The following is a 25,777-nucleotide window of genomic DNA, read 5'->3' as shown; positions in this document are numbered from 1 at the left end:
GGCAGAGGGGGTGAAAATGGGATCTTAGATTTAAATTTCAAAGAGGGTTTATAGTACGAACTGTTATTACCTTCAGCTGAAATTTTGAAAGCATTTGAATCTCAGTATTGTTCACAATGGAACAAAATCATACTTATCTAATTATGCCTAATTGGCCTCTAGACTGAGAAAACCTATCTTCTGGCTTCAAGAATGTATAAAGAATAATCTTTTATTCTTGTGGATCTGGGTTGAGTGTTGCGAAACACATTCCCTTTGTTTTCAGATGCACAGTACCATTTGAAATGTAACTTTTCATCTATAGTAATTTTTTTAATTTAATCTTAAACAAGGATGATTTGCTTGTACTAGGCATCCATATTTATTCAATGATTGCAATCATCAAGCACTCTCAACTGTATGAATTAAATTCAACTTATTGTCCTAAGTGAGACAAAAAGCATGGCTCTTAAACCAAGCTGGAAACTCTTTTAAAACTCATTAACATCAGAGGAATATGTTTGAAAAGCTCAAAAGCATGGTGCTAGAGGGCAATCGATCAAAGCTTTGAGGCTTATCACTTCAATCATATTTGAGTTCTCTGCCATCTTTGACAGCTAATAATTCCTAGATGTCCTTATCATCTGGGCTCTTCTCAGCATTAATGATGCCACTGAATCGAGCGTCAAAATGCTTTTTTGAAGCAGTTTCTTATTCTCAATACTCAAGGTCTCTATTAATTCTCTCGTGTAAATTCATTTTTTATTATCAGAAGATGTACAATATATTTTAACTAATGATTGCATAAAGTCAACCATAAGAGTGTAAGCCAAAGGCAGTTAAAAAAGAGAAACAAGAGAAATTATGAAACCAGTCAAAGCTTTTCAGAAGAGTGAAAAATAAACTTCTGAGACAAGAAAGAGACACAAAGTGCCTTATGCCTCACCTGATTGTGCTTCCGTTAAGTGAAAAAACAAAATAAGCATATAAAGAAAATAAATGTTGCTAATATAAGGCCATGTACCTGCCATAAAGATCAATTCTATCACCTGCCTAATTGTGGATAATCAAGTACGAATTATTTAAAATTGCTTAACTGCGTGTAAGTCATTCAGGTCCAGGATAATATGACAACCCCCCAATCTTCTTCGACTACAACCAAAATATCATTTCGCAAGGCCTTAAATGATCATCTTTTAGAAGCATGCAATAGGTTGCCTAAGTCACTCTGAGTAAAGGGCACAAAATGGGCTGCTTTACCTTTTCTCTGTACACAAATATTATCCTTAAATTGTCATGCCACAGGCTTTGAAGTAAAGCCTGCATTAATTGATGTTGATGTTAAAGTTAGTATCTATCAAGTCTAGAACACTGCCCAGAAAAAATTTCTAGCAGTACTCTATTACATTGCTAAATCTCCATCCCTCATCGAATACAAAAATAGAAATAAAAAGAAAAAAAACCCCAAGCCCTCGTATACATGAACTTGAAAAGAATTGCAAAGGAATAGTAGAGGAAACGATGCTGGGCATGCACAAAGTTTCCTCTCAGCATCAATGATTTGACTCGTATAATTTGAATTTCTGTGTGAAATAAAACTCATGTCTAAGTTCACCTTTCTTTCGATTGATTGCTATGCACTTAACCCCATCTTACAATGGCGGAACCCCATGTAAGTCCAGCTCCAAAACCTGCAGTTGCCACGATATGACCACTTTGCACTTTTCCACTTCGAACAGCTTCATCAAGAGCCAAAGGAATAGATGCAGCACTTGTGTTACCATAATCAGCTAAATTTGAAATTACACGATCAGGTTCAATATGCAGCCGTTCAGATACAGCTGAAATAATCCTTTGGTTTGCCTACAGAAATCCCAAGAATTAGATGACTGCATTCTGTTTGCACATGCCTCATAATTCACAAATAAACAAAAAAGTCTGGGTCCAAAAAGTATTTTGAACCTCACCTGATGGAGCAGTAACCAATCTAAATGTGATGCAGTCAATCCAGCTTCTTCCATAGCTGCTTCAATTGTCTGTGGCACACAACGTACCGCAAAACGGAAGACCTCTTTTCCATTCATTTGAATACAAGAATAAGATGAATTGCTTGGGGGCACAAGTGCTGCACCATTTGAACTACTTGCATCCTTCACTGCACCACTTCCCTTGACAGCCACACTCAAGTGCCTGCACAAAATGATTAGAAATTTAGAAGGCCTTCAATAGTGATAACATTCAGGTAGTTGTATTTCATTAATAATTTGCTACTCCCAAATAGACCCAATAAATTGACAATAATCTTCAACACTATTAACCTAATATCTGCATCAATCAGCAAAAGTCATAAATAAACCTTTTCACAATACATTATTGATAACGACATAAAATGTTGTAAAGCAATATGATCATTACTTTTGGCCATGCCCATCACTGTGCAGATCAAACCCAAGCAAACCATCCTCATGTCCATCAGCTGCCTGTGGAATGTTCACACAAAAAAAAAACACATTAGATCAACCCCATGAACTTTTTTTGACTCGGTCCTATCCCTCACTCTTTCTACTCATTGTATCGCATGATGATATCTCAAGTACAACATAAAAAAGAAAACATAAGCATGGATTAAAGACTTGATATTTCCAAAGTCCATCACTTGTGAATTGGAAAGCTTCTGGTAGACAACTGTGTTAAAAAATTTGTTTAATGTTTTGGATCACAAAAATCTTTACACAGTTGTCTACCATAAGTACTTCAATTCACAACTATGAATTGGCTACCGTATCTAGGAAAGAAAGAAAAACGGATTGTGAATGGGTATGACAGAATGGTAGAAACAATACTTGACACTTAAAGCTAAAGAAACATTGAGACAATAAAGAAAAGTGGTTTGTGGATGGGTATGAGAGAATGGTAAGAAGTTAGAACAATATTGAAGATTTACGAATTTTACAAAGAAATGTTTTAGACTGTTTATGACAAGGAATACCACATGACAACAATACTGTAATGCAGTTGTTTTGTAGATATCTCAATGTATCCAGATAGGCAAATCCGTATCCAGCCATTAGTCTACTACTTCAAGAGCAAGTATTTAATCACATCTCAGTCACCATATTGTGTGTCTTCTCACAAAGTATTAAAATTTAGCCAGTTTTGGTTTTTCTGAACACATTAAGGTCTTCAAAAGAACTTTATAGTTATAAAATCAGTAAAACTTGATGTTCAATAGAGAATACAACAGTTAGAAAGTTATTCATTCCATTCATAGCAATGAGAATATCAAGATCTTAATACATTTGAAGCCATAACAGTTTTTGGCTTTGCAGTGATAACACTACCAAAATGGGATGGAGAGTTGTGACATTTTCACACATCACCCCATTGCAAATGGGGACCCCCCACATTTTCGCTTTTTAGGGTAGATGTTTTGCTTAGGTTGCCTTGGTTTAGCAGTAGTTCCCTATTTTTAGCCTTTGCTTATGAGAGGGTGTGATGTTGAGATGCAAAAAGGTGTTAAAATTGTTAAAATGATCTGAAGTGTTAGGTTGCCTTAGAGTTTTGATTATTCTTGCTAAGTGCTGAGTTTTGATTTTGCCTTGAAATGAGAGCATAAAATGATAAAATGTTGTAATGTGATTTTTGTGCTAGAGCATCAAAAGTCCCTATAGGAGTTGTTTTTTCACTCCTAGGGGGTAAAACAAGTTAAAAATGCACAAAATCCTAATGAACCCCTATTTTCCCCCACTCAAATCCAATTAAAATGATGCAAATCCCGATGCGAAATGATGAAATTTGATAAGTCTGGGCATTTTTAGTGCGAAAATCATCATAGTCCCGATGGAAAACATGAAATTAAGGCCTACAAATGAGTTGTCCCGATGGAACATGTTTTTCCGCACAATGTGTCCTGATGGACCACGTTTTTCCACTGGAGGAAAAATTGACTAAGTATGGTACCACAATGTGTCCCAATGAGGTGCAAATTTCCCCAAGGATAAAAATAAAGGATGCAGAGTTAATTGTGGACAAAATTACCTTGTCCTGATGATGTGCGTTTTTCCCTTGGACAAATTGAAGAAGTTTTGGCAAGTTTTATGTGTCTAGATAGAGGCCAATTTTCCCCAAGGATCAAATGTGTGGGCAAGATGAACAAATGAATGAATTTTAATTATCCTGATTGATGTCACTTTTCCCCAAGTTGAATTTTTGGGACAAAGTAAAGTGAATTGATGTGATTTTAAGTGTCCTAATAGGGTACGTTTTTCCCCAATGGCCATTTGTGATGAGTTATGATAAAATTTAATGCAAACTTTTGTCCCAATATGGATCGATTTTCCCCAAGAGGCCCAAATTGAATGCAAGTGAAAGATTTTAAATGACAAATGTGCCCAAATTTAATGATTTTTGCCTTGTTACAATTATTTAATGATCGGCAACAATTATTTAATGGCATATATGCAAGGTTACCGAGAGACGAGGTACTTGGAGACTGGTACCGGCACTCATACGGCTAATTTTCAAAAATAGGAGACGGGGCTACTTCAAGACACCAATTTTTTCTACTAATAATTTAATAATTTCTAGAAAATATCATGACATAGAACTTTGAAAACATAAACAATGGTAAAGTTTAACATTAAATTTAAAATTGAACAAAAATTGAAATTAAAATTGCTTATGATACTGGTACCATAGCCAATCTAAGTGGCTTGTGCATTGGGAAGTTTCCAGAGACATTTCCGGTACCGGAGACGCGTCTTCGGTACCAGTACACGTCTTAGGGGGTAGGAGATGGGTCTCCTAGTAACGTAGCACATATGTGATCCCAAGGCAAATCAATTTTCCACCGAGCTATTATGAATCAAGTTTTTTAATCCCACATTGCTTGTGTAGTGAAATATCAAGGTGAAACCATGAATAAGTATGCCCAGCCAGCATTATATTATTATTATATTGCCTTGATGTGACAGTTGGATGTGTGATTGAAGCCAAATTGAAGATTCCAACTGAGCGATTTATGTCTAAGTGTCATCTAGACACCATTGTTGAAGGCAAGCTACAGATTGAAAGGGGCGACTTTGCCCAATCATGCCTAGCGCCACCATTAGAGGGAAGTGACAACAATTTTTGTGTGGCTAATTGAGCCACAATTTTGGCAATTTGGAGGAACTTCATGTTTGGCATCATTGTGGGAGAGCTGCGACTTCATCCAGATTTGAGCTTGACGCCATAGCTGGGCACATTTATGACATTATCCATGGACACCATTGCTGGTCCTTACCTAGGACATTTCATTTCCAGTATCATTGCACAAAGGCGATTTTGTTTGGACACCATTTTTGAGGATTAAGGACATTAATGTGAAGACACCATTGCTGGTACAGGGCTGAAGCTACATTCCCAGCATTGTCTTCAAACTGATTTGACATTTCCAGCCACCTAGTTGTGCCCAGGCCTGGCCATTTTGGGGCTTGGAAGGGTGAAATAATTCAAGTACAAGTGTATGACATGGCTGTGACCACTTCCAGGCACTGATATTTATCATTTTCAGTGTCTTCAGACTTATGGAGGCCATTTTCAGACCTTAGAGGGGTGTACTGAGAACATTTTCTGAGTTTACAAGGGTGGCTTCAGACTTATTTATTGCAATCAGACTCATCCTAAATCTGAAAATTAGGTTTTATGAGGACAAATTTTCCAGATTTTGATCAAATCTCTTGTATTATCTAGAATTTGTGTTACCTAATGTTGAATTTCTGATTTTCATTAGCTTACAAGTCTAAAAACTATTTGAAATCAGAACCTTAATTATTTTTGGAAAATTATTTGTGAGGACAAAAAGAGGAACATTGAAGTGTCCTGATGGGGTTCAAATTTCCACCCCATCAAATGGTGATCAAATCAACAAAAAAATTTCAAGGACAATGAGTACTAATGGGGGTCGGATTTCCACTTGAGGTGCGAATTACAAAGCAAGGGACAAAGTAGTCCCTATAAGCATCATATTTCCACCGAGTGAAGAAATGGACAAAGATAATGCAGATGTTTTAGGAATTGAACTGTCCTTGTGATGATCGATTTTCCACCAAGGTTGAAATAAAGTTTATCCCATAGGTGTTTGATGCAATGTTTGTTTGTTTTACAGGTCTGTTAACAAATGCGGATGGGGAAGATCAACACTTCAAAGATTGGAAGAGGATTTCAAGACAACGATTCCAAAAGCAAAGATGTGGACTAGCTCAAACATGAAGAAGAGTTCACCTTGACGGCGAACAAATGAAGGAAAGCAAGTTCAAAACATAAGCACAAAGGCTTTCACGTTAAGGAATCGGGAACTACACCAAGGAATCTCAAAGCCAAAGAACGTTAAGGAGGAAATAGCTCAAGGAGAATTCCCTAACATAAGGGTGAAATGCAAAGTATCACAAGGAATTCTAAGCATCATGAAGAATGTTCAAGGCAAATTGATTAAGTCTACAAGGCAAGCTGAGGTGGTATCCCAGTCACCATTTGTTCAATCAAAGGGTACCAAGTCAGCATTCATTCAAGGAGGGAATAGGTGACACGTGGCGCTACATCAAATATTATTTATCTTACCTACCCTCATCTCTCATTAGCCAATGTAATGGTAGTTGTAACAAACCCTGATTAGGGTTTTATCTTGTAATCTTGGCCATTGATCTTAAATCAATCCGAGCCATTCATTGTAATGAGAAGTCTATATAAGGCTCGGTGCTCTCATTTGTAAAGGTTAATAGTTAGTAGTAGAAGAGTAGTTGCTAAGGCAATTAGGAATTAGAATTTAGAGTAGTAGGGTAGGAGAAGAAGAAATTGTTGCTAAGACTTGTAAATGAATATACTCTTTTCATTGAAAATATGGTGAAATGTGTTGTTTTAACAAGTTGCATGGTTTTCAATTCTCATTTGCTTTTATGTTGATTAGGTGAATGAAAGATTTTGTAAGTGATTAATGGTGAAATTCGTTTAGTCCATACCACTAGCTTCTTGTTGATTGTAAGTTCGCTTTGCATGGTCAACTGGAATTTTATGTGAACTTAACTTCAATTATTGTTTGTCCATGGGTATGCATTGCTTTGATGGTATTGATGTTGATGGTAGTAATTTGAACGTCATATATCTACCTTAGAAGATTGCACTAGCTTTGTGGAGTTGTTCATTGATGTCAAAACAAAGTCTAGTTGAGTCTCACCAAGTCATCCACTACATCCTACATTCTTATAATTTTTTTAATTTTTTTTTACTCCAGAGGTATCCCCGCGCCTAACCCACCTTACCTTGGTCTTACTTACTGCCAACCTAAATTCTTAGAATTAGATTAGACTCTCTACACCCTTTCCTTTTGATCTTTCTTTGTTAGATGAGTTAGTCCCACATTCTAGCAATGTCTAAGTATTCAAGCATTTATGTAGAACGTAAGTACCCTTGTGATTCCAGCAATATCACATCAACCATTGAGCTTATCCACAAGTAAAGACCTGACATTTCGGAACCTTGGAGTCTTCCAATTGATCACAAAGTTTAGCATTTGAGAGACTGTGTTCAAGAGAGGATAAGATACCTTGGTATTTTATTCTATGTTCGTATGTGCATAAAACATACATCAACAAGAGTAAAGGAAAGATCAAATACAATTAAGTATGTAAATTGAAAATCAAGAAAATAAAGAGCATAGAGTTTCAAATGGCACCTCTAAGATAATATGTTTTTAAACAAATACATCAAAAGGATAAATAACAAAATGTTAGAATTGTAACTAGGGATGCGTATGCCAAGAAATAAATTTGACATGTAAAGCAAACATCTTTCTTTCAGTATGTATGCATGTGTGTGTGTGTACTGGTATCATACATGCTTTTGGTAATTTCAGCTATTTTTGTTCTGTACATGTCATGGCATTCATTACTTGCACTTTAAGTCAGTGCAATGATTTTCATGAGTTTCAAAAGAAAGGTGAACTCATGTTTCATACCAAAATGAGAACAGATTTCATCAATTCTGTGTGTATTTATGTAATTCTACATGTCAATGAAAAATAACAAATAGGAATTGATCATGTATAAGTTATTACATCAAAATTTGTTTATGTGTTGATATTATCATCTAAGAATAAATGCTCCTCTCTCTACTTCTAAAGAATGAGATCAAAAAATGTAACCTTAAATTGGTCTGCGAAAATTCAGGAGGCCCAAGGGAACTATTAACAATGAAATGACTGTCATAAGAACTGATAGCATAAATTTCATGAAGGATGATAAACAAATCAGGTATGTGTTCCTCTATGGCATTCAAATGCAATTTAGTATACACATCTCCTTGTGTTTCTAACACTTTGACAACAGGTTTTAAATCCCTGATAGAGGAACAAAGTGAATTGTTTAACAAATGGACCTACGTCTTGAAAGTTTCTTGAGTTGTTTTTGTGCACAGGTTTCATGCAGGAAACCATGAAGAGAGCAGAAAATGTAGAATTTTTTTGTTTTGAGGCCACAGCAGATAAGTGCATATTTCCTAATGAAATCAGATATTTTTGTTTTAATGAATGAGCTGATAATTCTAAATTTTTATTCATCAGATCAAGTTGATATCAGAGAAATGTTATTTTGCATAAAAAGTGGCATAACTTGAAATCCTTTTAGCCACTAATTTGTATAGTGAAAACTAGTAAAGGCTACCTAAACAGAAGGACAAGTCAATATGGCAATTAACAGCAGAGATACATACTTAACTGGCTACTTTAATTTGTACAGCCTATGAGAATAGGTATTACCTAATCTCTGAGAGTAATATTGAACACTGTCAATATTAAATACCAAACAATAATCTGCAACTGAATGGTCCAAATTTGTGTAGTTTCAAACCAATTAAAACTAAAATTGGAGCATGTGTTGTTGACGGTCTAAATTCTGCCCAATGAGAATATCTGGCACATATCCATTAGTAATATGTTATTCTTACAATTGATTCAAAGACAGGCAGAGAATGATTATTAATGAATACAAGCATTTCCATGCAATAGAATGCCGATGGTCTATGGTAAATATAGATGAGTTTAAACAGGTAGCGAAGGGGGTGTTCTTCCTACCCATATGCAAAAGAAATCTGTTGCTCCAATGGGACCATCTGAGACATACGAAAAACAAGATGAAAGGCAGAATACATACCAATAGATTCCTTCAATTATCCATAGAGATTAATACATTAAAGAAATGTCCACTGAATGAACAGATCAAAGCTGCAATAAAAATTCTGTGGTAAAAAAGTACTTCAGCATCTCAATTAGCTGACTTGCATTACATAAATACCCCAATGTTGCCCTATGCAGCATTCCCACAAAAGACAAAATCAAAAGTGTATTTGGCTGCACAATGGTCTCAAAGGAGAAAACAAGAAGCTCCACATCCATGTTTAAAATTTACAAATATAACCAACAAATTATTAATGTTAATTATGCATCACCAAAATCATGAGAGATTTTGAAAAAGTTAGTGAAAACTACAAAAGAAAAAATATCAGAAAATACATAATTGTGGTGCAGTCCATTATCAATATAGTGATGTTGTGTATCGTGTCAAGTGCAAATTCTTGTGACCCATTACCTGTTTAGCTTGCGTATAACTTCATATTCTTACTAATCAGCACATTGGTAACCACACATGAGAATCATGTGTGCAATCTCCACACATAAGAAAATACATCAATGTGGAGCTGTCCATTATCAATATAGTAATGTTGTGTATCATATCAAGTGGAAATTTTGTGGCACGTTACCTATTTATCTTGCATATAACTTCGTATCCTTACTGATAAGCACATTCGTAACCACACAAGAGAATCACATGTACAATCTCCACTCAAAACACATCACTCTCACATGCAATGAATTCATTAAAGAATCCGTACGGAGGAAAAACAATAAAATGATGGCATGGTTGCCACCTTATCATAGTAACTTGTGATAGATTACATTTTGTTTTGTGTTTGTATGTCCCAATCTACAATTATCAAATAAATAACACCATGTTCAATGTAAAGCAGGAAAAAATGTGGTTGTAAACTTGCATACAATCAGTAATCATGCAATTTTGTGTGAAGATCTATACCTGCAATAACACAGCACCTGCCGCATCTCCAAACAAAATGCAAGTGCCACGGTCAGTCCAATCAACATATCTAGAAAGAGCATCTGCTCCAATCACCAAAATATTGTCGAAGCCACCACCTGTCATTATTCCAAGAATTTTCAGCAATAATAGAACAAAGAAGCTTAAAATAATCTGGAGGTGGCCAATTACAAGCACCAATCACCTTTTATAAAACGTGTGGCTGTTACAAGCCCCAACACAAATCCACTACAAGCAGCAGTGATGTCAAAAGCCAACGCATTTGTGCAACCTAGATCCCTTTGCACCTGATGCCAACATTTTGAAACATTTTAATTTGTCATTTATTATACCATGACTATGAATATAAGCATTAAGTCCATAAAAACTTTAGAAAAAAATACATTCTTAGTAAAAGATATACAGTATGCAGAATGATCAGGTCATTGGACAACTGTTTTGTTGCAGGAAAAAGAGAAATGGTTGTATACTTTGCAATATATTGAATCCAGGTTATCAAATCTTAATAGTCTCATGCAATTTCTTGATTATAGGGATCACTGGCACATCATCCCAGTTGTATCAAATTCATTTATCACATTTGACAACCTCTTGACAAAAGATAATACTGGAAAAGGAGAGGCTCACGAGATCTTCCTAAAAATTAAACCCCAAGATCATCACAAAATAACACGATCTTAATTAGGACTCCTAATTCCTTGAAAGAGGTAAAATTCCACTGAACCATGAGGATGCGTCTCCCCCTCCCCAATCCCCACATTTCTAGGACAAGGACATTTTCAAGACGTGGGGACTTTTGGGGAAACATCCCCCTGCTACACCATCACCATTGCTGAGACATCGGGGATGTCGGGGGTGGCAGGACATGCAAAGGACTTCCAAGAGTCTCCTAACCATCTCGGGGATTCCTAGGAGTCTCTTGTGGCCCTCAGACCCCATGAGGGTTGCTATCCCTTGACCCTGCTTGGGGTAGACCTCCAAACCCCCACAAGAGGCGTTGCCCCTTGACCTCACTAGGAGCTTTGCCCCCAAACCCTTGCAAGGGGCACTACCCCTTGACCCTGTTGGGGGTTATGGCCCAAACCCCCACAAGGGGCACTGCCCCTTGACCCCAAACCTCCACCCACCATTGTTATTGTTAATGCAATCATTGCCATGTTTTTTTAATGTTTATTAGTTTAAACTTAGTATGCCAAAATTTCATTTGTAATTCTTATACTTATTCTTGGTTTGCTACCAAAGGTCCAAAACTCTGCCCACCATTGTTAATGTTCAAATTTCAATGCAATCATCGTCATGTTTTTAATGTTTATTAGTTTAAACTTTACATAGTATGCCAAAGTTTCATTTGCAATTCTTATACTTATTCCTTACAGATCTTTTTATAACTAATTTTTCAAGTACTATATGTATTTGTGCCACCCCCTCGCCATCATCCCCAAACTTAGGCCCTTGGTCGCCCCATCGCCCTATCAAGAAACTTTGTGGAACTATGTAAAATTCTGTTTGAAAAAGAAAGGTGATATCTTTCCTAACCTGTATGGGTTTCCTATAATCTTTCATCCACAATTTTTTTTTAATGAATAATGTCTATATTATCATTTATAAAAGTGTTAAAAATATTCACAAAAAAAGGTGGGTGGAAATGGTCACACCCCTAGAATCCAAATGAGGCTACAACCAAAAATAGAGAACATCATAACAATAAGCACACAAAGTGGCGAGAGCAACAGCAAATGGGGGAGGAGGGTCTTGGTCATCCAATTTACCCCATACATCAAGGGGGTCCAAAGTGTCCACAAGAGGGTCCCATCCATCATTATCATCTTGTTTATCTTCAATGGCAATGCAAACAAGAAAAATAGCAATAGTCAACCAAGGAAGCTTACAGGCATCTAGCCAACCCTAAATTCCAACCACTGAGTGGTGGAGAAGTAGAGCAGTGGTTAAGAAATTATGACCAACTTCATTGAGCACAATCTCTTCTTACAAGAGGTGAAGAAGCCTAAGAATGAGTATTCTAATGTCCAAAATCTAACCAGCTGCAGCCTTGACAACACCCATGAGGCAGAGACTAGCCTGTAATAGAGGTGGGAAATCAAAGGAATCCTGACAATAGCACAAGGGGCATTACCCAGTGATTCAACAAAACCTGTAAGTGAGCAACCTCAAGTTCAAATTTATTGTGTTGCACTTGAATCTGCATAAAGACATTAGCACATGTAATAGCTTTAGTGTAAAGCAAAATATTATTTATTTCATTGCACTTGAATCTGCATACAGACATTAGCACATGCCATAGCTTTAGTGTAAAGCAAAAAATAATAATAAACTATATAGCTAGAGAAAATAGAAAAGTTTCATCTTTCCAAACGCAAAGAAAATCTCCACCTTGAAAGTATGCCAAATCTAAGTGTATCTGGAAGAAATCTAAGCAAGTCCCTTACTAACACCATATGCCAAGAGAAAGGCTTGGGCTTAAAAAGCTTGAGAAAATCATGAATCCAAGTCCAAGTAGCTTGAGATCTACGATAGAACCAAAAGAGATGTTTAAGAGACTCACGATGACCATAGAAAGGACATCAAGGATCTAGAATCCCCAAGTGAGCTAACCTAGAACAAATGGAAAGGCCTTAGAAAAAAATACACCAGGAAAAATGACTCAAGAATAGTGGACCAAATGGTGCAAAACCTACATTGCCAAACTAAAAACAACAATTGCAAGAGCTATCTCTAGTTCAAAGCCAGCACCTTGGGCAAATGAGGCAAAAGCCAAGAGTAGCCTTTATGAGGCCTGTACTTCTGAAATGTTGTATCGGGATACAATTTCCAATCCTTCCACCAAGATTTGTGACATTGAACTCCAATTTTGAGAACCATATCAATAGGGATGGTTTCAAGAATTGTTTCAAAAGTTTCACAATCCTAATTGGAAAGATGATAGTTTGCCTTGAGTTCATTCAAGGATAAGAAACTCCGAGCAACCTTGGAAAAAAGCTGAAGGAGGGTTTTGCCCCCCATTTTGAAAAGCCTCAAAGCACAGACCCAAGGGGTAAAATAGGAGACCAACAAATAGTTTGTTGATTGATAGAGAGACTAGTACAAAAACCAAAACAATTCCAAAAAGCCAAGATTGGTAGCTTCGCAAGCTTGCTAGATGCTTTTCATCACAAATGTCTCTTGGAATTGAACAAAGCTCTTTAATTGTAAGGAAGGTGTGAAGACCAATCCCCTTCCAAGCTAGTCTCCTATCAAGACGGCTAGAGGAAATGTATTGCCAAACTAAAATTTTCCAAGCCTCATTACCAAGTAGGGAACAAATGATTCATTTGGCACATAGAGCTAGGCCTCGACAGTGAGTGGAAAAAGCCTAGATCACCTAAATAATGAGGGAGACAACAGTACTCTCAATCCACCTAGTGAAAACCTCAATGATTCTTAGAGGAAGCCCAAAGAAAATATCTAAGAAGCTCATTTAGCTTCAAATAGAAGGCTATAGAAAGCACCCAACAACCACAAGAAGAATAAACATGAGAAGCTACAAGAATTATGAATAGATCTGAAATTTCCCTACCAGAGATAGAGGTTTAGTAGCCCAATATGTCAACTTATTCTCATTTTTGGCCAATACAGATTGCAACAAAGCAGCAAGAGAAGCTTGAAAGGCAAAAGGAATGCCCAAGAATCTCAATATTTCTCCATGCCCAAACCATTTCCACCTACAAGAGCTGAGCCAAGGAGGCTTAAGTAGGAATGATTGCCTATGACATTGATTTTTTTCCAATTGAATATCTAAACCCAAGGCTTTACCAAAGATATCCAAGCAATGGAGAGCTTAGCAAACATTATTTTCCTCTACTATGAGAGAAAAGGATCATCAACAACATGACCATTAACAAGTTGAGCAAAGGAATTAAATAAAGAAATATCTTTGACTAACCCATGAGAAATGAAATGAGCCAAAACGTATCTAAAGCCTTCAACAACAAGCACATACAATGCTAGAGCTAAAGGGCATCCTTGGTGAAAAGATCTGAAAGGGCCAAAAGCACTAGATTGTTGTGGCTATTGACATTGAGGCAAGCTGAAGTATTTGAAAAAAGCATACAACCCAAGTGAATGAATTGCAGACCAAATCCTAGAGCCTAAAGCATTGTGAGGATAAAAGGCCGCTCGATGCTGTCATAAGCTTTAGCAAAATTAATTTTGATGAAAATGGTATATTGATGGGATCATCAAACCCGTTTCATGCCTTCCCAAACATCAATGATATTGTCTAGGATTATTTAGACTAAATAAAACCAGTTTGCTCAAGCCACACAATATGAAGAGGAAGATGGCATAACTTAAACACTAGGGCTTTGGCAATGATTTTGTAGGAAACATTGAGTAAAAGTGGTTAGATGCCAATTACAGATATCTTCAAGATCACCAAACTTAGGTATGAATTTTATATTTCTTTGTTGATATTTTTTTGTAATGAATTAGAATGAAAGGCTTTAAGATAGACTTTATAAAGATCCCCCCCTACACAGTCCTAGACAGTTTTGTAAAATTCACAAGGAAAACCATTATAGCCAAGAGCTTTGTTATTGGCCATAGTAAACACTAATTCACAATGATTAGAATTGGAGAGCAATCAATCGTAGAAGGTTTGCTGAGAAGAAGAAAGCCAACAAAAAACAACCTTGAGGCATTCTTGCAAGGTGTGGTCTTTTTTAGAAGAGTTCTCCTAAGCTTTGAAAACCTACTCGTGTTCTTTCCCAAGGGTGTCCCCTACATCATTAATTGCTTGCCTTGACCTCTAGTTGTTCTTTGTTTGGTGAAGGAATTGTCGTTTATGCATACATAACCCTTGGTCACCCCTTCTCAACATTGTTTGTCCTTTTACCTTCTTTGTTGGAGGTTTTTTAACAAGAAATAAATGGCATTAAAATTTACAATGGTTGGCTTTATTGCCTCCTTTTTCTTGGACAATAAGCCCATCAACCGGTCAAGTGTGCTTTCCAATTTTAGCAATACTTCACTTCTCTAATGTTAAAACTTGTTGACAAGAGGTCACATCTATAGACTGCACAAGAGGCAATTGGTAAGATGAGGAGAAAACTAGGATAGTGTGAGAAGGAAGAGGAGATGAGACAACTAATGAGGAGAGGACAAAAATGGAGAATAATGAGGTGTAAGAGGACATGGAGGGAGTGTAGGTTGCTTTGGTCAGGGTGAAGGAAGAAGAGATGGATATTTTATTGGGCTTGTGGAAACAATGGCACTATTACAAAGATGGGGTACTGTTGTGACCTTTTCACACATTGCCCCATTGCAAACGAGGACCCCCTCTTTCCTGCTTTCCGCGTTGTTAGTTTAGGGTTTTTCGCAACGTAGCTGGCAAATTTGAGCTTCAGTGTCTGAGTCTAAAGTTTTGAAATGTGATCATGCCTAATTGCTATTGGGGTTTTGAGATTTTGTATAGGATCAAGTGTGTAACATGTTAGATGTTGTAAGAGATGCTAAACTGTCGGTGATATTTAGATGCCTTTAGGGGTTGTTTTCGCTCCTAGGAGGCAATTCAAGTTAAATTCGCACTTTATCCCGATAAAATTCCTTTTGTCTCACTCAATTTTTTGTAAATTTGCCCAAGTCTCGATGCGTTTTATTGAAAATTTGAAGTGTCTAGATGATTTTGAGTGGTTAAATCATTAAATTCCTAATGAAAATCCATGTTTTGAGGGTCTAAACATCAAAATTCCTTATGGGAGGCGCTTTTCCCCCCACATTTCCAATGACCCATGATTTTCCCCCACTCAAAACCCTGATGGGATATGAATTTCCACTAGATTTCTGATGGACCCCATTTTCCCCCCTTCAGATTCCTGATGGAGAGCGATTTCCACCAGGGAAGGTCAAATTTGACTAAGTGTTGGGAAATCCTCCTGATGACCCACGTTTTTCCCCTGGGAGTGCAGATGACTTTAATGCAGATAAAATTCATGTTCCTGATGCAGATCGATTTTCCCCCCAGAGCAAATTTTAATAATTTTAATAAGTTTTGATTGGGCTTTTCATCCCAATATGGGGCGATTTTCCACAAGGGGTTAAGATGAATTAAATTTTGAAAATTTTAATAAATCAGCCCCAATATGTTTTTGCAATTGTTGACGATTATTTAAAAATCAAAAACAATTTATTAATGATTAGATAATTTTAGAAGCAAATCGATTTTCCCCAGGCAAGTATAAAGGCAAAGTTTTATCCCACATTGCTTGTGTGGTGAAAACTCAAGGTGAGAACTAGTTTAAAGGAGGTTGGCCAGCATTATAATATTATTATATTTGCTGATGGTGATGGTTAAGTGGCTGAGTTGGGCGATTTTCTCTAGCTAGGCGATTTATTTATTTTGAAGTGTTTTTTGACACCATTGGAGCTGAAGATTGTTTTGAAGATCATTTTTATGCCCAATCAGACCTAGATGAATTTTTTTGAGGCCATTGGAGCAAGCTTGAAGGGAGAAATTTCTAAGTTGGGCAATTTTGGGAGATGGTGCCATTATTGGAGCAGGGCGATTTTGGTTTGGAGGCTGAATTAATCCATTTTTGTGACATTTCTTCCATTTTGGTTGGCTGCCATTATTGTTGCTTGCTGCAACTGTTCTCAGACCTACATTTCCCTTCATTGCTGAAGCTGATCGAAACTCCATTGCTCGCTGAAAACACATTTTCAGACCTATTTCTTCACATACCAGCGATTCCACATTAAGGCGATTTTGATTGCAGACTGTTTTAATGAATTTTTTTGTGGAGTTTTGGAGGCTGCCATTGATGTTGCAGGCCTGAAACACCATTGTTGCAGACCATCCTCAGACTTCACTTCATTTGCAGCCAATTTCTATGTTGGGCGATTTCATTTGGAGGACATTTTTATGCCATTTTATGATCATTTTCTGGGTTTATCATCATTGTTGAAGTGCTGGTAAGTCTGAAACTTCAATTTTCAGACTTGTCTTCAAACTAATTTTCTTTTACCAGCCCTACATTCATACCCAGAATTGATTGTTTTGACCTTGGGAAGGTTGTTTTCATCAAGTATTTGCATTCTTCATGGCTTCAACCTTGTTCAAATGACTGATTTTAAGTGTTGCAAGTTGTCTTCAGACTTATTGGCAACCATTAGAGGGCTTGGAAAGGTTTCTTGAGACATTCTTTGAGTTAAAATCAGACTTTTCACACCTTTCCTAATACATTTCCAGATTTGGTATACTCCTATGACCTAGATTTTCAATGAATTTTCTAAGTATCCTAGTGTCTTCAGACTTGGTTAAGTCTGAAAATGATGATTTTTAGAGGTTTTATGAGGGTTTTGACCCTATCCTTATCATACTTATGTTCTATTTTCAGAAATCGTTAAGAATGCAGATGAAATTCCTGATTTCCATTCCTAAAAGTATCTTAGTAATAAGAAATCAGAACTTGTCTAATTCTGAAAATAGCTATCAGGAGGATTTTCCGAAGTTATTGACTTCCAACTTCGTGCAGGTGCAATGTCGAAATACGGAATTGGAATTCGGAAGGAGCAACAGAAGATAGTTCAGGAGGGATTCTATCCAGAATCCAAGATGTCATCCAGATGGAAGGAGATTACCGACACAAATATGCATTTCCTGAACATGGACCAGATGCGGCAACGGATGTTCGGAGTTGGAAACCAGATTCCCTCTCCTACCTATGCAAATATCATGAGGAGTGGTATCTATCAGGCCACTGGATTTCCACAATGCAGCAAGTTAGTCCTGGAATGCGCAAGGCATTATGACCCTCTTTCCCGAATGATCAAGACTCCCAAAGGGATCACCATTGCCTTCCTCGCTGAGGATGCAGTTGCTGTGGTGTTTGGAATTCCACGCAGTCCAGACATGAAGGGCAAGACAAAGGATGAGTATGAAGCAAAGTACAAGTTGAAAGCGGATGCATGCAAAACCATAGTAAACAAGGAATGGATGATTGAGCCTAGGCCTCATCATTCCAAGGCACCCAAGACACTCGTACACAGATTTGAAAGAGGAATATAGCGACTTGGTATTCCTACTTAACTGAGTGATAGGAATGTCACAAGGTGCAATATATCATGGATGGATGTTCTATTTTATCCAAGATTGTTTGAGAGGAACGATGATCAATTGGTCAAAAATCATCAGTGACAATTTAGATTTTCAGTTGAGAAATGTGGAGAGATCCAAGTCATTCGCCATGACTTCTTACCTAGTGTATATACTTGCACGACTTCTCACATACAAAGGGTTGATATGCAGAGGTGAAGTCGAGAATGGACAAGGGCAATACAAAAGTTATGAATGTTATCCACAGTTGAATATGTATAGAGTTGAAGATTATAAGAGGGTGAACAACGCATTTACCATGTACATTACAAGGATGTTGCAAGGCGGAATCCACAAGAGGTTGACTAAGGAGACGACAGAGTTGATTGAGCAATACAGATTGCGGTACATACAATTTCCCACTTTCACATACCTTAGGATTCATGGATTTCAATCCGAACCTTACAAGCTTCCTAGGTATCCTCTAGACAGAATGATCCTGTTGGAGGTGGTGAGACAGCTTCTAGAATATGATTCCATCCAAAACAATAAGCATAGAACGGGGATGACATTTCCTATTTCCGTAGGAAAAATATTGGAAGTTTGCCATTTCGTTGTTGCAGCTAGTACGATGATTGAGGAACTTGCATTCTATCGCCTTGGAACATACAAGAAAAGAGAAAGGTTCACACGAGAAGGTTGGAAGGATCAGAGGAGATAGATGCATACACAAGGTGGACATTGAAGATTATTGAGCCAACTTGATGGACGAGCAAGCAGTAAAGAGAAGAATGTGGTCCAAAATGTCTGTGGATCATGAGAAAGTGTGAACTCTTTCTCATTCCTGATCAAGTGTTGGATGATCAAGACCATACCCATCCACAATATGAGAATGAAATGAAGAAGGATATCCTATTGCCTAATTTGTCAGAACAAGAAGTAATAGATTTGAATGAATTGATGAGAGAAGTCCTGAGTTTCTCCAGAGGTTGGGTAGATAAACAGATGAACAGGTTAGTTGATATGGGTGTTATCTTCACATATGATAAGATGAAATAGGAGGAATCCTCTTCCAAGGATGATCAGAGGACAATCAGTGACATAAAGATTCATGCAAATGAGGAGAGTCAAGCTCCAAAGCGAAGGAAGAGTACACCAGGAAAAACCAAGGCTAGAGGGAAGAAGATTGAAGAAGTAAAGAAGAAGAAGCAAAACCTATTATTCCTTTATCTCCCCTCAATGTCTCATCAATCAAGGAGATTAATATGCTAGAACCAAACAGGGATTTTGAGCACTGCTCAAACACAGTGATCTTACAAAAAAATACTCAGGAGTTGCTTGCCACAGCCACATCGACACCACCTAATGAAGATGATGATCAGCCAAGATCTCCCACTATCCTTTTGGAGGTTATCTTGGGGAAGAATGTGTATGATCTGACCAAGGACAATGATGATGATGATGATGATGATGATGTTATCTCAACATTGAAGGAACTTGATCGAGAGATGTGTCTTGATGATGGGATGGAGATCAATGCTATTCCCGATTGGCTGATGAAGAGCATGGAGAAAAGCAAGAAGATGGTAGAGGCCCAACCTATTGATGATATTGATGATTACTTAGCCAAGAGTAATAAGGATAAAGAACCTAAGAAAGCTAAGATTCTTTTGAATATAGCTAGAGATGAAACAGGAATGCGGATTGCATAGGTGGTTGTTCCTATTGGAGATGTTACTAGAGATGCTACTCCCATAGATTTTCAGATCACCTTGGTTGCCCTGGGTCGAACTACAAAAGAGAAAGAGTTCCAGGAACTCAATGATACAGTTTAGGTAATCAATGCGAGGGTGGACAGGGAAATTGAGAAGAAAGAAAAGTACAAAGAGGAGAATATCAGACTTAGAGAGTACATTACAAGGATAAGGCGCGAGAATCCCGCCTTTGTTTCCCCTATTGCAGTTGATCATGGGCTACATGCAGATTATGAGGCAACGAGAGACACCCTCTCGTAACTTGGGAAATGGATTGAAGATGTGAAGACACGGGCGAATGATTTCCTTACTCATTTTGTCCAGGTATTTGATAGGACAACGACACTCATATTCAAGATACAGTATTTGGTGGGAGTTTGGGATGAATTCCGGCCTATCAAGGATAAGACTATTCCCCTTCTCAGAGTTTTGAAGAGGATTCCTATGTCCACATTGATCAGGGAACAAGTTGTGCATGATGGAGACAGATATGATTTTCATGGCTGGTATTGTTCATTGGCCATGAAGAAATCCACTTATGAGCACGCACGCAAGGATTGTGAGGAGATGGAAGGATCAATTCAAGAGATACAATCAAAGATCCTTACATCTATTGAGGAGTTATTGGGAGCGCATGTCAGTGATGCCAACGGTTTACACTTAGCAAAGTTGAGAGATGAGATGAAGTTCATGTACTTCAATCAGTTGGATTCTTTGAAGAAGAATCAGATGGATGATTTGGTTTCCTTGTTGATCCATGTCCACAATTCGGAAAAGCTTATGCCAGATTGGGAGAACACCTTAGATGCTTGTTCCAATGCGTTAGACGTGATTGATTTGCAGTAGGATGCTTTGCCTAGCATTTCAATGGAGTTAGATTTTGTATTGGCTAGATTCCTAGAATATGTTGTGAGAGAAAGAGATGTAGGCCGAAATCTTCTAGAAGATTCCCTACTTGATGGTTAGGCATTGTTTCATTGGGCCATATGTTGGTGGCTCTTTTTTATGTAAACCCTAATTAGGGCAACTTTAGGGCATTGTTGGCATGATCTTGGCCCTTGATTTTGATTAAATCTTGGCCATTCATTTTATTTGAGACTCTATATAAACCCCATTGCCTCTCATTTGTAAAAGATTTTTGAGAATTGTCAATATATGCTGCAATTTTGAATACAAATCATTGTTTAACTTGATGGTGATTTTTGTTTAAGTGTTGTGTGCATTTGAAGTTCTCATTGCCTCCAAGTTAGATTAGAAATTTAGATTAGAATTTGCCTTCAAGTATTGTTAGATTGAATGAAAGGATTTGTTGAATGCATTTGTGTGGAATCCATTAGTCCATACCACTAGCCTCTTGCTGATTGTAAGTGTGCCTTGCGTGGTCAATTGGAATTTCTATATGAGTTTAACTTCAATTGTTATACGTCCATTGTTTATGCATTAACTTGAATGGTAATCAATGTTTGATGGTAATGATTTGAACATCTTTGAATTATACCTTAGATGATTGCACTGAGCTTGTGTCAAGTTGTTCGATTTGATGGTAAGACCTCGCGCAGCAGGATTCCATTACATCATTCACCCTTTTTTTGCATTCTAGGCTTTAGAATAGAATCCCTAAACCTTATTCCTTTTGCCATTTTTTTTAGAAATCCTTGTTTGAATAGATCAAGAGCTTAATTGCAAGATCCTAAGTCATCAGCATAGCCTATCCACATTCATGATAAGCTCAGCAAAGATTCGAACAATTATGTAAGTCCTCGAGTGAGAACAGCATATCACATTAAGCCATTGAGTTACCCACATGTCAAGAACTGACCGTAGAAACCTTGGAATCGCAATATGATCTTCCTCGCAATCATAGCATATTCAGTAATTTTGTTCAAGAGAGGGTAAAATACTTTGGTATTTTATTTTGTGCTCGTATGTGCATAAAACACACATCAACAGGTACAAGTAGATGTTGTGCCATTGGATGTAAGTGATGTGATTTTAGGCAGTCCTTATTTGTTTACTTTAGGTGCAAGAATCAGTAAAAGTCCAATTAAATGGAAGGACTTTACTCTGAATTCATATGTTGGTAGATCCAAAGTTGTTGCTACCACTTCAAAGACAAAGACACTAATCAGTGCATATAAAGGAGTTGATTGCCCTTTGCTTGTGGATCAGACTGTGCATGCAAAGGCTGTCGATGGGCCTGGTGTAGAGTCCCAAACCTATATGGAAAAGCAGGCAAAGGGGCAGCAGATCCAACCAGGTGCAGGGCTGTCACAAGAATGTAAGCACCTTCATTTTGAGAAAGATGAAAAGTATGAGTTCAAGGGAAACCCTTCACATGTGAGTAGTCCTTTTCCTTTCAATTTTGTAGATGTGATACAAGGATAAAAGTAAAGGGGCATGTTGGTGTCCATGATTGGTTCTCATATGCATAAACAGGTTGGCTTATGTGTTGCCAAGACTTGTGAAGAGTTCTTGTGTTGGTACGAGGACTCAAGATTTCTTCGTTTGGTACCAAAAGTCTCCTATTGGCAGATGTATGAACTGAAAAATTAGGTCTAGACTCTAAACAAACTAGAACACTAGGCTCAAGGTTTCTACATTAGTGAAAAAGTTGTAATGGGATAGGAGATGGATTTCATCATCAAAAACAGAGGAAAGCATTTGTGATGATGATTGAGAATGATGAGAGGTGGAATGGGACATCTCCAAACATCATCAATCAAAGTTGCAAACCTCAAAATGACCCAAAAAAAATGTTTTTATTTAAATTGCCACTTGTCTCGTGTGGCCAAAACAGCAAATGCCACAATGACTATGCAAGTGACCCTAGCGGAACTGGCAAATTTGCCACTATGCAGACTGTTAATGTGTTTTTTAGGCACAATCAAACACAGAATAAAATACCAAGGTATCTTATCCTCTCTTGATCAAAGACTCTCAAATGCTATGTTTCGCGATCAAATGAGACAACTCCAAGGTTCCTAATGTCGGGTCACGACGTGTGGATAAGCTCATTGGTTTGATGTGATAATGTTGGAATCACAAGGGGACTTACATTCGAATACTTGAACGCTTGAATTGCTGGAACTTAGATTCCTAACTACTTGCTTGGGGAATAAAAAAGGGCAAAATACATAGGGTTTAAGAAGTCTAAGAATGTAAGACCGATGGACAATCTTTGGTGTAACTCGACTAAGCCTTTCTTTGACATGCAAAGCAACAACTCCACAAAGCTTAGTGCGATCTTCTAAGGAAATTAGATGATTTTCAAATCATTATCAAGCATAGCCACCATCAATTGAATGCATATCAATGGTTGAACAACAATTGAACTTAAGCTCGTTCAAGTATTTCAGTCAACCACGCAAGGCGCACTTACAATCAGCAAGAGGCTAGTGGTATGGATTAGGAGTTTCACCATAAACCATACACAACGTTCTTTCATCCACCTAATTATCATTAGCTAATGTGAAGATCCATCAGGAAACCATGTAAGTGTAAAAGAAACAACACATTCCACCATAACTTCAATGAAAAGGAAGTTTATTTACAACTTAGGCAACAATTTCTGCCTTCTCCTCCTAGTCTACTCTAGCTGCTATTTGCTACTAAACTATTAACTATTCTCTATTCTATTCACCTTTACAAATGAAGAGCTTGAGCCTTATATAGAAGGCTTATTACGATTCAAAGGCTCAGATCAATTTGAGATCAATGGCCAAGATTTTGCAATGAAACCCTAATTAGGGTTTGTTACAAAAAAACTTTATTCTGGCCAAAGAAAAAATTACATTTAGGTTCAATGTTGAATGTGAACCAATAGAAAACGAGGGTAGTGTTGTGACATATTCACACATCGCCCCATTGCAAATGGGGACCCCTGCTTTTTGCTTTCTAGGGTTTGTTTTCTAGGTCTTTTAGGGTTTTGTCTGTTAGCCTTTGCAGGATGAGTGTTGTCGAGGGGATCGTTGGATTACAGGCTTTGCTTGAGCCAGGGTGAGTCCACTGGGCCCCAGAATTAGGGTTTCTTTGAGAGTCTTCCTTAGGGCCTGGTTTTGCTCTCGTTGCTAATTGTGTCTTGCTTTGTGAGTGGGTATCATTCTTGAAGGTCCGAGCTAGGTCGAGTTGGTGAGTGATGAAGTCTGAAATGTCATCCTGATCTTCAAATGCCCTGAAATTTGGCTAAGTCTGGAATGTCCTGATCCTGAAATTTGGCTAAGTTTGGAATGTCCTGATCCTGAAATTTGACTGTCTGGAAAACTGAAGAATCCTCCAAAAACTAGATTTTGCAATATAACTCCTGGAGGTCCGAAACCACTCTCAAACATCCTGAAAGTATATATGGAATATAACTTAAAGTATAAGAAAGAAGAATTCCTTATATCTTTCTTCTTTCTTATACTTAAATGTTATATTCCATAAAATGATCCTGACGGAGAGTCCAAAATGTCAAATTTCGCTCCTAACCCTTCCAAAGGGTCTAGAGCGAAATTCTCCATAAGACATTCTACTTTGACCAAAACCTAGAACTAACGCATTCCTAGGCTTGAATGAAGGCAAAAGCACTTGTTTGAATGAAGAAATGCAAAAAAATGAAGTCAGGATCATGGCCTAAGGTGAATTTCGCTCCTGACCCTTCCAAAGGGTCTAGAGCGAAATTCTTATTTCCTCTATTTTTCTCCTTAGCTTGACCAAGTTTGTAGACTTTTGAGGCATAATTGAGAAGGTTTGATGCAACTTTGCCTTGGAGAGGAGATTTTAGACCTTGGGATGATGGATTCTAGCCTGGGAGAGGAATTTCGCTCCCGACCCTTCCAAAGGGTCCAAAGCGAAAATCCTTATAACTCTCATTTTCCTTCCTTGTTTTGGATGGGCGTTGGTTTATTAGGCTTTGTGTGTGAGTCTTGATGTGTTCTTGCCTTGAGAAGTGTTTTGAAAAGTGAGGATCATGTCCAAAAATAGGAAATTCGCTCCTGACCCTTCCAAAGGGTCCAGAGCGAAATTCTTCATAAGCCTCATTTGCTCCCTTGTTTTGGATACCAACCTTGTTCCATGGGCGAATTTGGGAAGGAAATAACATGTCTCTTCCTTTTGAGGTGATGGAACGTAGAAATGTGAAGGATTTTGGCCAAGATTAGGAATTTCGCCCCTGACCCTTCCAAAGGGTCCAGAGCGAAATTCACTATAATCCTCATTTGCTACCTTGAATGGGCTTAAAACCTGGTTCCTCAAGTGGAAAACAATCTATATTTGCCTCCAGGAGAAGATTGAAGTTTGAAAAATGAGCAATTAAAGCCTAAATCAAGATTTTCGCTCCTGACCCTTCCAAAGGGTCCAGAGCGAAAATCAACCTAAGACTCATTTCTGGCCTTATTTGACCAAATTTTGATTTGCAAGGCATTTTGAAGGGAAGAGTAGACATGTTTGGACATTGGAAATGTTTAAAAGCTTTGAAAAAATGAAGGATTCTAGCCAAGAAGGTGAATTTCACTCCTGACCCTTCCAAAGGGTCCAGAGCGAAATTCCTTGCAAGCCTATTCTTTTGACCTTGTTTTGGCTTAAGACCTTATCCCTTGGGTGAAGGATGATGTTTAGTTACCTCTTGAGGTGATTTTGAGTTGGAAAAAGGAAGAATCAAGCCCAAATCATGATTTTCGCTCCTGACCCTTCCAAAGGGTCTAGAGCGAAAATCCTCCTAGACCTCATTTCCTTCCCTATTTGACCAAATTGTGATGCCCAAAGCATGTTGAAAGGGGAAATGGACATGATCTTGCCTTTGAGAGTGTCTGGAAGTTGTGAAAATGAAGGAT

The 25,777-nt window shown here is 37.7% G+C and overlaps 1 protein-coding gene across 2 annotated transcripts in view; it reads right to left on the bottom strand.

The window, feature by feature from the left end:
* Nucleotides 1-1,036: 1,036 nt before the first annotated feature.
* The window catches only part of LOC131049108 (beta-ketoacyl-[acyl-carrier-protein] synthase III B, chloroplastic), a 74,075-nt gene continuing 49,334 nt past the window's right edge, over nt 1,037-25,777 (bottom strand). Inside the window, exons 4-9 of one of the 2 annotated variants that reach the window (XM_057983131.2) lie at nt 10,309-10,411; nt 10,104-10,222; nt 2,395-2,459; nt 1,947-2,169; nt 1,595-1,842; nt 1,037-1,299 (exon numbers count right to left, since the gene is read on the bottom strand). In XM_057983131.2, coding sequence (XP_057839114.1) covers nt 1,621-1,842; nt 1,947-2,169; nt 2,395-2,459; nt 10,104-10,222; nt 10,309-10,411 — 732 coding nt within the window. In that variant the 3' untranslated portion in view covers nt 1,037-1,299; nt 1,595-1,620. Of the gene's footprint in view, nt 1,843-1,946; nt 2,170-2,394; nt 2,460-10,103; nt 10,223-10,308; nt 10,412-25,777 lie in introns of both variants that reach the window. The other variant, XM_057983129.2, reaches the window with a different exon arrangement.

The sequence above is a fragment of the Cryptomeria japonica genome, chromosome 3 (assembly GCF_030272615.1).
Source record: "Cryptomeria japonica chromosome 3, Sugi_1.0, whole genome shotgun sequence".
In the NCBI taxonomy this organism is placed as follows: Eukaryota; Viridiplantae; Streptophyta; class Pinopsida; order Cupressales; family Cupressaceae; genus Cryptomeria; species Cryptomeria japonica.
The sequence above is the reverse complement of the archived record's forward strand: the minus strand, read 5'-3'. Positions and strand labels throughout refer to the sequence as shown.